The sequence below is a fragment of the Cinclus cinclus genome, chromosome 28 (assembly GCF_963662255.1).
Source record: "Cinclus cinclus chromosome 28, bCinCin1.1, whole genome shotgun sequence".
Lineage (NCBI taxonomy): Eukaryota > Metazoa > Chordata > Aves > Passeriformes > Cinclidae > Cinclus > Cinclus cinclus.
The window spans coordinates 1,487,846-1,500,112 of NC_085073.1; the positions used below are offsets into that span (position 1 = coordinate 1,487,846).

General features: G+C 52.2%; 2 protein-coding genes across 5 annotated transcripts; one reads left to right on the forward strand and one right to left on the reverse strand.

Moving 5' to 3' along the window:
* Positions 1-249: 249 nt before the first annotated feature.
* Positions 250-2,388, reverse strand: POLE4 (DNA polymerase epsilon 4, accessory subunit). The gene is made up of 4 exons (XM_062510427.1): positions 2,017-2,388; positions 1,097-1,181; positions 764-805; positions 250-439 (listed from the first exon to the last, which is right to left on the reverse strand). The coding sequence occupies exons 1-4, from the start codon at positions 2,386-2,388 to the stop codon at positions 426-428; spliced, it is 513 nt and encodes a 170-aa protein (XP_062366411.1). The 3' UTR covers positions 250-425.
* Positions 2,389-3,613: 1,225 nt separating this feature from the next.
* PRAM1 (PML-RARA regulated adaptor molecule 1) lies at positions 3,614-12,024 on the forward strand. Of its 4 annotated transcripts, none has more exons than XM_062510002.1 (10): positions 3,614-3,725; positions 5,337-6,021; positions 7,452-7,524; positions 7,945-8,057; positions 8,364-8,418; positions 8,687-8,789; positions 9,073-9,235; positions 9,764-9,797; positions 10,369-10,403; positions 10,859-12,024. In XM_062510002.1, exons 1-10 carry the CDS (start codon positions 3,723-3,725, stop codon positions 10,861-10,863), a joined length of 1,269 nt encoding a protein of 422 aa, XP_062365986.1. In that variant the 5' UTR covers positions 3,614-3,722; the 3' UTR covers positions 10,864-12,024. The 4 variants fall into 4 exon arrangements, with proteins under 4 accessions (XP_062365986.1, XP_062365988.1, XP_062365987.1 ...); XM_062510004.1 differs by having other exon boundaries at positions 5,337-5,565; positions 8,306-8,418; XM_062510003.1 differs by having other exon boundaries at positions 5,337-5,565.
* The last annotated feature ends 243 nt before the right edge of the window (positions 12,025-12,267 follow it).

Here is a 12,267-nt window from a genome sequence, read left to right on the forward strand (position 1 = left end):
AAACTTTCTAGTGTGCCCTCTCTTCAGGTGCTTTCAAGGTAAAACCAGCACATCCACACTTCCATAAAAAAATTCCTTGTGCCTGGGCACCTGAGCCAAACCACTCTCTGTTCACAGCTCCATGGTGCTGCAGAGTATCCAGAGAGGCTGGGACTACTACTGGAAGTAACTGCTGTGTAACGCGGCCAGAGCAGAGAGCTGCCCTGCAGCCACATGGGAGGGGACATACAAAACAGTTATTAAAAAATATGCATTTTAAATAAAGAATTTACAACAACTTCAACTTTATACAAAATATCATGGTTGCCATGTCTCAATTTCAGTGTCTAAGTTCTAGGAATTATTTTTGAACTCTCAACATCATGTTTTCCATTTCACACCACCTCTGCAGTCTTTTTCTCCAGAGAGTTCTGTCTCTGTCCAGCTCAGTCCAAAGTACCTGAAAATGAAAAAACACATTATAGTCTCAGGAATCAGATGTGCAGTTCTGTGAACAAATAAATTTTGTTTACCAGCAGACAAAAGGAAGTGCAGTAACTTCAAAGTTTAAGCAAATCACACATTAGTAAAACCAAATCTAGCCAAAAAAAAACTACTGCACGTGCCGCAGGGTCCAGCTGAGCCATTCCAGGGCTCAGAGGGGCATTGCAAGCCACACTAGGAATTACTGAGGATGTGGAAGCAGAGAACTTTGCAAATGATTCAGTTCTTTCTCTTTTAAGTAGGTGATTACATAAAATACTGAAATCAAGTAGTAACTCACCTTCCAAAAAAGCAAATTCATCAATAGCTTCAATGGCATTATCTGAAAAGCAAATTGAGAATTAGAATAGATAAACCAACTCCATATTTGCATCTGTTTCAAACTGCAGCATTTGAAATTACATCACAGCACAGTGACCAGTTTCAAAGAGATTTACTTGTTTTGGGGATGGTGTGTGAAATTATTAGTGTAGTCTTTGGCAGAAGTTTTTCTCTCCCATCTTCAGGAAAAGAAAGAATAAATCTGTAATTACTTCAGCACCTCCAGACAGGTGGAAAAATCCCCCATCGCAGCAACCCTTTGCTAAGGCCAGCAAAGAACATGCTCCCATACCCAGGTCTTTTCTTTGCAGGGTTTTTCTTTTTCCTTGCTGGGCGTACACATAAGCATCTTTGGCTATGGTTTCAACAAACAGCTCCTGCAAGGCAAAACAGGACAGGTTCACATAGGACATGAGAAAATATCCTGAGGAAAAAGAAAGGTCCTACAAGGCTTCAGGATTAAATCTTAGTCTTCATCCTAACATTACCCCTTCCCAGTAAACAGGTCTGAAAATACCAAAGGAAATGGCTGGATAGTAATGCACATGACAAGCAATGGGGGAGAAAGCTGGGAATGTGGGTTCCTTGAAACCCACATTGGAGAGACCTGCTAGGAGACCCGCTCCAGAGCAGGGAGCCAGGCACCTTCTGAAGGGGTAAGGTGTCCTGTGCTAAGGAGATGAATTATGTAAGATTCTCCAGAGATGGAGAAATAACTCTAAGATCATTGTGTCCAACCATCAACCCAGCACCTCTCCAAGTTCACCACCATCCCATGTTCCCAAACATTTCTTTGAGCAGTTCCAGATAGTGACTGCCCCGGGCAGCCTGTGCCAGAGCTTGACAACTCTCTCCATGAAGGAATTTTCCCAATATCCTAAACCTCCCCTGGTGTAGCCCGCGGCTCTTTCTTCTTGTCATGTGTCTTGTTGCTTGGAAGAAGCGACTGCCCCACCTACGCCCCCCCCTCCGGCTGTCCCCTCCTGTCAGCGAGTTGTGCAGAGCAACAAGATCCCCCCAAGCCTCCTTTTCTCCAGGCTCAGCCCCCCCAGCTCCCTCAGCTCCTCCTGGCGCTCCAGCCCCTTCCCGAGCTCGGCCCGGCCGCAGCTGCCCCGCCCGGGACAGAAGGAAAAAACCTCCCGGGCAAGACCGAGCAGCATCCCCCCCATGCCGCAGCGTGCCGGCCCCCAGTACTCCCGGGCCGCCCCTCACCGCGGCCCGTGCCAGCACGAACACGGCCTCCTGGCTGGCCAGGGTGACGTCCGGGTCCGCCTTCACCAGCGCCTTCACCCGAGCTAGCGGCAGCCGGGCCAGCCGGGCCGGACCCGAGCCCTGCGGCCCCGCGCCCGCCACCTCCTCCCCGGGCGCCGCCACCTCCTCCCCGGGCGCCGCCGCCTCCGCGGGCCCGGGCCCCGGCCCCGGCACGGCCGCCGCTGCCGCAGCCATCCCGCCCGAGCGCTGCGCCTGCGCGGGCCGGGGCCGGGGCCGGGGCCGGGGCCGGGCCGAGCTCGGCGGGGCGCTGCTGCATCCTCGGGCACGGCCCTTCCTCCTGCCCTTCCGGCCATCGGCAACACGGCGGCTCATCTTGCCCGTCGTTCCATCCCCAAGCACGGTCCCTGATGCTTCCCTTCACCCTGTCCCCTAACACACCCCCTACACCCCGTCGTTGTTCTCCTTGAAGGGGGCCCTCAGTGCCTCCCTGCCACCGCCCGTGCCCCAGCACGGCTCTCGGGCCTCCCTCTCTCCACAGACAGGGACGTGCCCTCCCCGCGGCAGCTGCAGGAGCAGTGGGGCAGGTGGAAGGTGGCTGTCACTGCTCTCTGCCTGTCCTGTGCCCCAGAGTCAGCTCTCTGGGGGTCTCGTGTGGGACATCCCATCCCATCCCATCCCATCCCATCCCATCCCATCCCATCCCATCCCATCCCATCCCATCCCATCCCATCCTATCCCCAGCTGGTGGGATCAACCCCTCCAGTGCCCCTCTTGGGCACCCACCACGCTCCATAGGACCCCCAGCCCCACCTCCCTTGGTCTACAAGTGCCCACCCCAGGTTTCCCCATGTCCTCAAACTCTGCCTTACCCTTAAACCATCTGCAGGCAGGAGCTACCTTGGGTGTTGCTGGTGGGACACCTTCCCAAAGGACTGCAGGAACATGCCAGTCCTGGAGCAGGGACACCAGCACCAACCAGCAGGCCAGAGCAGCCCTGCCAGGGCTTGACTGGACCTCTCAGACCATTCCTGCCTCAGAGGCAATCAACAGTGACACCAGGACAGCTGGACACTGCGATGGCCTGACACAGCATCCTGCTGTGCACAGCTTCCCCTTGCTTCCCAGAGCTTCCCCTTGCTTCCCAGAGCTTTCCCTTGCTTCCAAGAGGAATTTGGTTCTTCAGCAGAGCTCGTGTCCCATGTTTTGGGTACTCCAGGAAGCCATAGCCCTCACCCAGATTTTCCATGCTCCCACAGAGCTCAGCTGTGCACCCTCTGCACCTCCCTGCTCTGCAAGTCCTGTGCAGCTTTGAGACCTGACCTGCAGAGGAATCTGTTGGACAAGGACATCGCCCACCCACCTGGTCCCATCCCTTAGCATCCCACAGTCAGTTACCAAAACTGGGGCTCTCCTCTGGATATGACTTTTATGGCCAGCAGGACTTGGTGGGCTGCAAGTGTCAAACAGCAGCAGAGCCAAACTAGTGGTGTACCAAGAGCTGCTCCTCCTCCTCCTCTTTCTCCTCCTTCTTGTGCGGTCTCACTATCAGGCAAAAGCAACTTCCTGGCGTTGCACACAGCTCCTCATCAGCCGTTAGGAAAGAGCTGCTGGTCTCAAGGGAGGGGGTTCAGAGAGGCTTGTCCAGAATGCTTCAGGTGGTCTTTAGCAAGGAGGTGAGCAGACAGGAAAGCATCCACTGAAGGAAGATGGTGAGTAAGAACCAGACCTGGGCTGTAGTGGACGTGGGGACGGGACACTGGGACACTAAGAGCCATAAGTCCTGGTTGGAAGGGTTTTGGGGATGTCCTTGTGATGGGCTGGATCTGGCCAACACCCTCGCTCCTCCTGAAAGGCAAAGTCCTCCTGTACGTTTGAGCTGGATTGGAGCTTCAAAGGTCTCTGACCAGTTTCTGGGCTCAGAGAAAGTATTGCTGGGTAAACTTAGACTGAATATAAGCAACTGTGAAAGGAGGAGGCCACATTCCTACCAAGTCCAGGAGAGCCTCCACCATCACAAAATTAATTGCAAAATCTGGAACTGATCACAGTGGTGGTAGTGCTGTACATCCAGGGGCTCTGAGCAAATCCCAGCTCATGGAACAGGACCAAAACTGATCATTATAAACCACCAAATCACTCAGGTGTCAAAAATCCCAATGGCATGTTTGGAAATCTGGAAAATGCTGCTTTTTCACTAATTTGAGTGAAAGCTTCACTGCTGGTATACAGGAAATGACACATTCATGCTGCTTCAGCACTGCTATGCCAAGTGCTGCATTTGAGGGTTTACCAGGAAAACTGGGGTGTTTGCCTGGGGATCTTGCACCTTTTTAAGTCTGTATGTATATATTTGATTGGTTATGTCTAAAAATATTGCATCAGCTTCTCTCCGTATCAGCCCTTCCCTTGTGAAAATAAAAACTAGGCAATCAAAAACCCAAACTAAAGTCCAAGAAGAAGAACTCCGAAATCAAAGTGTACAGCTCCAGTGAAACAGCCTGCTCTGGTGCAAAGAGACACTGTGGTCTGGGGACAAGGGTGTGGGAGAAAGAAGGGGAGGGTAAGGTGATCTCTCCCCTTTCACAAGGTCCATCTGAGAAGCTTAGGAAAAAATGTAGGTTTGTGCCATACCTCCAACCTGGCAGTGTTAGTCCAAGAGCCATTCACAGCCTTCTCCTAGCAGTTTTCTCTAGAGGTTCTAGAAAAAGGTGAATTATGGTCACTGAGGAAGCTAAAGGCAGCTCTGTGGTGGTTCATGTGTGCACAATGTAAACCACACAGGAAAGACACAAGTCTGAAAAGTAGGGCAATCTGCTGCCTCTTGGCCTTTTTTTTCCTGCACTCAGGCTTTGGTGGGTTGAGTCTCAGCAGTGCCATCCAAATGTTTCCTCCAGGGAGGGTTCCAACGGCCCTGTGTGTTCTCCCCCACCAACCCACCATGGGAAACAGGACCAGGGCAAGGCAGGTTGCTCCCATCTGAGCACTGGGAAATCTCTGGATCTCAGATTCTGCCCTCAGGAGCTTTGCTACTACCACCCTCTGATTTGATGGTCCCTGGTAGTGGACAGAAGGTGGATCAGACCAAAACACTCCATGAAAGGTCTCCTGGATGCCCTCATGGTGGGGTAATCTGGTCCCAGTTTGGTGCAGCCCTATGTTGTACTCTTAGGTATGTTTCAGGAGCAAAGAGAGCAAAGACCTCATTTTGTGGAGATGACTTAGTGTGAGACCATGCTGAAGGAGTACCTTCTCTGGGGGTTGTTTTGACTCATTTTGCTCCATGGTGTTTTAACTGGAACTGTTTTTCTTAATGGTTGCAGATGCATCTGGAGGGGAGAGATGCTGTAGTGAGACACCTTCGGGCAAAGTTCCAACAGAACAGGAAAGAACCTCCCGAAGTGGGTGGCTGGCCAGAAGGTCACCCTGCAGCCTCTCATGGACCAGAGCCAGGACCGACCCCTGCCATGGCTTCCAAGGGTGATCTTCCTCAGGAGCCCCCCTGGAGCAGGAGGGTGGACTGTAGCAGGGTGTCTCCATCTCACAGTACAGGTCAGAGTTTGGGACAGCATTCACCTCATTCTGCTTGTGAGACCCTGGCACAAATGGCATGTTGGAAGAAGGGGACAGTTCAAGATGCCAGCTTCCACCCGGTGCCTGCAAAGCCAGGAGGAGATGTGTTGAACAAGAAGGTGGAAGCCAGCTGTGATCCTTCCTACAGGAAGCCAGCCCAGCAGGCACGGCCACCTGCCAAAGACAAGGGGGCTCCAGCGGTTGTTGCCAAAGGCGCAGCTGTTGCAGACCCCATGCTCACTGTGGGAAGCCCCCAAAGGACAGAGCACCCAGCTCTGCCCTGGAGGAAGCCTTTGCCACATGTCAGGGCACTGGGAGTGAAGCCAGGCAAGCCCCGGCGCCCTCCTGATGTGGATTTGGCAAAGTTCAGAGCAGCTGCACATCCTGGGACATCCATCTGTCGGGCCACTGAACCACCAAGGCGTGCTCAGCTGGGTATGGCCAGGCACATGAAAGTCCCTCAGGGAAGGGTGCTGCTCATTCAGGAAGGACAATCTTCCCAGTTAGAACCTGCAGCTCTTGGGAGATGGAAATACTGGGAGGGCTAATGGAGAGGTGGGGACTTGTATGACCAAAGGGGCTTTTACAGGCAATAGCATGAGGATGAGAATGAGAGAGAGGAGGGCAGGTGAAGAAACAAAGTGCCCTGTCCCTGGCTGGGCACAAGTTTCCATCTCTGGAGCATTTGTAGGAAGTAAGGTTGGAGTAAGTAACAAGAGATATTGCTAAACTGGAGTGAGACCAAGATGGTTGGGGACTGGAGCACATGGGACCCCAGGCTTGTTCATCTGGCAGGAGAGGGAAGGGGAGATCTCACTGTCCACAGCTACCTAATAGGGAGAAAATGGGGCCAGACTCTTCACAGAGGTGCCGGGGGCAGGCCTGGGGGTGATGGGCATAAGCAGTAGGGGAGGCAGACATTGCCTTCTCAGAGGTAGGCCACTGTGGTGGTTTCTCACAGCTGCTGTTCTGCTAATCCACACTCCAGGTGATGAAAGCTGTTTCAAATATAATTTCTTGCTCAATTTCTGTAACCATGAGTGTAGACTTTCCTTCCTTTCCTTAAGAGAACTGAAAAATTGAGCTGGTCTATGTTATAATTAAAAGGTGTTATCAGGGCTGGCCATGCTGTTGTGCTGGGAGATTCTCACATGAGTGGCTACAAGTATTTATTTGTCTCATGGGTCCTGAGGCAAGCTGCAACATCTAGAATTACACCTTGCCTTGATTTGATAATTTTGTTAATTTTTAGGGCAATCTTATGATTTTTAGGACCAAGTATTTGATTGTATATTACTTGGTACCATAAACCAGCAGAGGTTTGATGTTGTACTCATGTCTCTGTGCCCATTTTTGGTTGGTCTGGTTGACCAGGCTGGAGACAAGGTTTGTGGTAGGAATAATGGCATGTTAGCAGGGGCGTGGTCATGCTGGCAATGGTGAAGGGAGCAGCAGTATGTTCTGTCTGCTGATGCTCCTGAGCATGTGGAGATAGCCAGGACTTGCCCTGACTCTGGTATGTATCTGAAATTTAGGGATTTTCCACATTCATTATGCTTGTTTTGGCCTCTTCCCCTCTTCTTCCATAATTTGTCCAGGATAAAGTAACATCAAAAATATATAAAAGGGAAAATACATATTCATGGTTCTCAGTGAGGAACCTGATGCACTGTGCACCAGTGTGCTGGAAGAAAATCCCAAGATGGGCTATGGATTGCTCTATCTCCTTGCTCTATCAAGATGTGTACTCAGTTTTATCTCCCCACCTCCCCCTGCATTAAATCCAGCCCAGAGTAGCTCTTACCTCAGGGTGGCAGATAGAGCTGAGGAGAAAACATCTTTCCTGTTTCTGATGTTTGTCACAGATCACCTTCAACCAGGCTGTGCTGCATCAGTGCCCACACGGTTCCCACTGCAGGATGCTCCAAGTGGCAAGGGGTAAGGACTGAGGCAGCACTGCTCTTCCACGTGGCTTCCAGGCTGTGCCAAGCCAGTGGGAAGGGCACAAGTGATGACAGCAAGAGGATATTTGGGTTTTCCTGCCTGCTGCTGGAGCCCAGGGTGTGCAAGCAGCTCCCACAGTGTGAAGCACGGCCATCCCCTGGGGCTGTGTTATCTCACTGTGGCCATTGCACCCTGCTACCCATCCACATCCAGCTGTGTGAGGAGCTGCTGGCACAGGGCACAGAGCTGCTATCCAGCTCTGCCCCAGAGACAGGGCCAGTCCATGGCCAGTCCACCTGCTTGTTCCCTACCCTCATCCTGGCCCATCCTGCCCTCATCAGCCCCGATTCTGCCCTCAGCCCCCAATGCCGTCATTGCAGCAGCGCTTCCTAACCGTGGTCTGCCTTGCTGCAGGGATGAAGATGAGATATATGATGATGTTGAGGCTGTTGGGCTGGCCAGGAGAAGCCCAGGCCTTCTGCTGCCTTCTGTGTCCCAGCTGCCAGTGTATCCCTGCCCCAGAGGAGGTGAGTACAGGGAGGGCTTGGATGCTGTTTGGGGTGAGACCTGCAGCTCTGAGAGCTGTGAGACCCCAGTGAGCCATGGGCAGCAGCAGAGCCTGTGCTAAGCCTGCTGCTCCCCCACACAGGAGGGCACTGAGCTCCTCTTGTAAATGGGCACAGGAAACCCTGATCCCCCTACATGTGGGGGCAAACTCAGGATTTGTTCCCAGGAGGAGAAAGCTCTTGCGGCTCTTTGTATTCTGTTTTGGCAGGTGTTTACAACTCATGGCAGCCTCATGGCAGCACCTCTCCTGGTGTTTGGTTTTACAGGTGGAAATGCTGGCCAAGCCTCTAACAGGGTTACCTTACTGGCAGCTACACAGAGGTAATGGGGGTTTTTGCTCTTTCTAAGGGTCCCAAAATGGCCAGGGCTTCCTGCTGCTCTGACAAAACTGCTGCTTTCGTGGTCTCTGCTGGGCTTGCAATAGGAAGGTCTGTGGTGAAGAGCACAAGCTGCAGGCTGTGCATCTGGCCCAAGATCACCCACAGCCCCAGAGCTGGTGCAGGGAAATGCAATGGGGAGCAGCCAGCAGGGGGAAGGGGGCAGGAGGGAGTAGAGCATGGGGTCAACTGAACCTTCCCATGGCTTTCAGTGACTGCAGAGATTCCCAGGTCTCCCAGAAGATGAACACCATGACACTCAAGGCATGCAAGAAGGAAGAGAAGATGGACAGGAAGTTTCAGAAGAAATTCAAGGTGAGCAGCATTGAGTGATCACTTTTCCCTCTGAACTCCTTCTCCCCTCCTGGGAAGGGTGCAGTGCAATGGCAGAAAGGAGCTGTGCTCCACAGGGACCAGTGATACCTAGATCACACCCTACCTTACTCCCCGAGGTCACATCTGCCTCATTCCCCCCAGGTCAGACCAGTCCCACAGACCATTTGGCCAGAGAGGAATCTGGTTTTTTTTTTTTCAAGGAGGGAAAGCAGTCAGACCTGCCTGACTCAACTCCCCATGAGTGCTGTTGTTTGTGTTTCAGTTTGAAGGCAGCATCAACATCCTCACTCAGATGATGGTTGATCCTGCAGCAACAGAGAAGAGGGGCGGAGCGAAGAACTTGTCACTGAGACGGGGAGAAATCCTTGATGTTATTCAGTTTACAAACCAGGAGCAAATCCTCTGCCGGAACAGCCAGAGGAGGTGTAAGTCTGGAGGGGGGATGGGGTTCACCCACAGCATGGAGCAGAGCACAGTTCTTCTTTGGGAAGAAGCTTCGTCATGCAAACACCCCATGACACCTCCTGACTAATCTCCTCCACCTGTTAGACAGAACTGACAGGTACCCTGCTACCCTAAGGAGGTTCCTACTTTTCTCTGCACAAATGTTCTGCTCTTCCTTCCACTCAGCAGCAGCAGCATTTCTGCTGTGAGCTGGGCTTATCCTTTCCTTCTGCTAAAAGCTTTTATAGTCTTCAAAGCCTCCAGGTGGAATGGGCTGCAGATCCCTCAGGCAGAGAGGAGGGGATCAGGCTCTTCTTTGACAGCTGCCATTCAGTTTGGCAGATCAGGCTCCTTCCTGATACTGCCCAGAGTAGGCTCCTCTGAAGCCTTGTTCCAGCTCTTTCTGGGAGCATGAGGTGTCACTAAACCCTGGGCAGGGGCAGGTGTTGGGGTGATTCCTGCTCGTGCCTTGGTTCCCAGTACAACCTGACATCTTTACTCTGTTGCAGATGGCTATGTGCCCAGGGCTGTGATGCTGCCTCTGTGAGTATCCTTTCCCAGCCCCTTCGTTTCCACTCCATGCGCTGCAACAACTGCTTCATGAGTGGCCAGTACCAAACCAGTCCTGGCTGACAAAACTACCCAACTCAGGCTGTGACCATAAGCCTAACACCAGCTGGTTCCCCTGGGGTGGAATCTGCTGTTTCTGGTGTAAGGAGAGATTCTGTTACTGGGGCACTGGAAACACTCCCCACGCTGTGGTCCTTTGTGTGGGACCTGCCCAGACACTGCTCAGAGGCTGCTGGTGCCTCTGGATGAGGGTGCAGCCCCTCTGCATGGCTGGTTCTGCAGCCCCTGGCAGCCTGGGACGAGACCACCATCCTGAGAGGGGCCAGAGTCATCTTAACCCCACTCCAGATGGTCCCAGATGGGAGAACACAGGACACTGGGAAGGGAAATCAGGGAGGCAGGGGGACACCAGAGTCCACAGACAGGTCAAGAGGAGATGAGACAGATAACGGAAGCAGGAGGAGCTGGCCCTTGCTTTGGGGCTGGGAGGTGGTGGGACATGGGAGACCACACTGCCCACAGCACCCCATTTTTGTCCTTGCAGAGACACTGACATCTATGACGACGTTGAGATTAATGGTAGGTGCACGGAACTGCTGCCATTCCCCTTCATTAGCCACAGTGACCACCACACCAGCACCAGGATTCCCCTCCTCCTGACCCTTCGCTGTTTTGCTGCCTTCCCTCTCTCCCTTCCCTCTGTGTGATTCCTCTTCCTCTCCCTGAGGTATCCTTTACTGACTCACAGTTCCCTAAAAGTCTTCATGTTCCTCTGTTTCCAATTATTTGGACTTCTCTGCACCCTGTTCTCAGCTTGCTCGCTCCACTTGCTGCCAGCCCCAGGGCCCCTTCAATGTCCTTTTAGGTGATCCCAGGTGTCCCCAGGCAACTCAGACTTTCCTTTCCCAAGCAGTTTCTCTGTCCTGACATGCTAACTCCATCCCTGGCTCGCAGTTGTCTCTGAAGATGGAGTGAATAGAGACAACTGTATTTCAGCTCTGCATACAAGCATACACTTTATCTAATTCTGGCAGGCTGAGCCAACCACGCTAAGGCCAAAGGCACAAGACAACACCACAGAGACCTCCCCAAGAGCTGGAACATGAACAGCACCTGACACCAGGCTCATTTTATGAAGGAGCTCTGCTTCCTCTGAGACAGACTGCAAACCCACCTTGTCCCTGCCAGAACAGTGGCATGGCTGCTCAGCACATGGGGCTGCACAGATCCTGTCCCACAGGGCAGGGGGCCCCAGATCCTCAAGTCACACATTCACTGTAGCTCTGTTTTGACTGTGGAAAATATGCAATGGTTCAAAAAGGGTTTCATGGCCTTTTTTTTTTTTTTTTTTTTTTTTTTTTTTTTTTTTTGGTGGGGAGAGAGGGGTAAGATCAAACCCATAAAGGTTTCACTATTTTCCCATTCCTAGAGCATGTGCAGCCTGGGACCCATCTGCCCTTTCATTCTGCACCACACTCTGGCCCCAGTAACACTCCTGGCCTGAACCGGAGGCAAACTATAGCATTAAATGGGGTCATGGTTGGAGACAGAGACATGACCCTCTTGAGATTCATGTGACAAAAGCTTTTTTTATTGTTCTGAACCCTCCTTAAATAGAGGAGTTTGATTCCCTGGCTCATGACAGTTGGGAGTTCAGACTGCCCATTTCCCTGGCCAATGCTACATCTTCACTTAGGGTTCAATTAATTGGCTGAGATCCTTTGTATGTATTCAAATCCATCCTATCAAAGCTCACCTAGGGACCTGTTCACTTCTAAGCTGGTTGAGTTTGGGCCCGCAGCTTTAGGCTAGCTTCAATGTAACAGCAAACTACACAGAGAAATACTTTAAAATATCATGAATTATGGACCAGCTGCTCCAGCAGCACCTCATGGCCTTGGGACAGCTTCCCTGGAGAGTTGGCAGAAGGTCAGATCTCTTGGGGAAGATATTTGTGTGGAAATATTCAGCATCATCCGTTGGTGCCTTGGGATAATGTCTGTAGATGATATGGGAAATTCTCTCATTCACTGGGAAAGTTTCCTTTTACAGAGCCTGCCTTCATGAAACCCTCACACATGGGGCAGAATTGGGGTGCACTCACATCTACTGGGGAGCACAGATATAGTGCAGGACCCATATGCGGTGGCAGAACCCAAATCCTTTTGGATAAGGAACAGCAAGAAGTTCTGGGGCTGAGTCCCTCCTCTCAGTCTGCACACTGGCCCCCATCCCAGGGGCTGGAGGGTTAAACTGGGAGGGTTCAGCACCTCACAGCAGGATGCCAAGCCCAGATTAACCAGCTGAAGACGTCACTTTCCATTATGGGAAAGGCTCCCAAATATCCCTGAAGCTTTTGGTTCTGGGGATTAGCCACAAGCACACTCGGCTCCTGGCAGAGAGCAGGGGTCCATTGGTTCTGAGGGGCCCGTGGCCATGAGTG

Coding starts and splice junctions, on each gene's coding strand:
- POLE4 (XM_062510427.1), bottom strand. CDS start 2,388: ATGAGCCGCCGTGTTGCCGATGGCCGGAAGGGCAGGAGGAAGGGCCGT. Junction 1,182..2,016: donor TCGTGCTGGCACGGGCCGCG/GTGAGGGGCGGC, acceptor TTTGCCTTGCAG/GAGCTGTTTGTTGAAACCAT. Junction 806..1,096: donor CCTGCAAAGAAAAGACCTGG/GTATGGGAGCAT, acceptor TTTGCTTTTCAG/ATAATGCCATTGAAGCTATT.
- PRAM1 (XM_062510002.1), top strand. Junction 7,525..7,944: donor GATGCTCCAAGTGGCAAGGG/GTAAGGACTGAG, acceptor GCCTTGCTGCAG/GGATGAAGATGAGATATATG. Junction 9,798..10,368: donor AGGGCTGTGATGCTGCCTCT/GTGAGTATCCTT, acceptor TTGTCCTTGCAG/AGACACTGACATCTATGACG.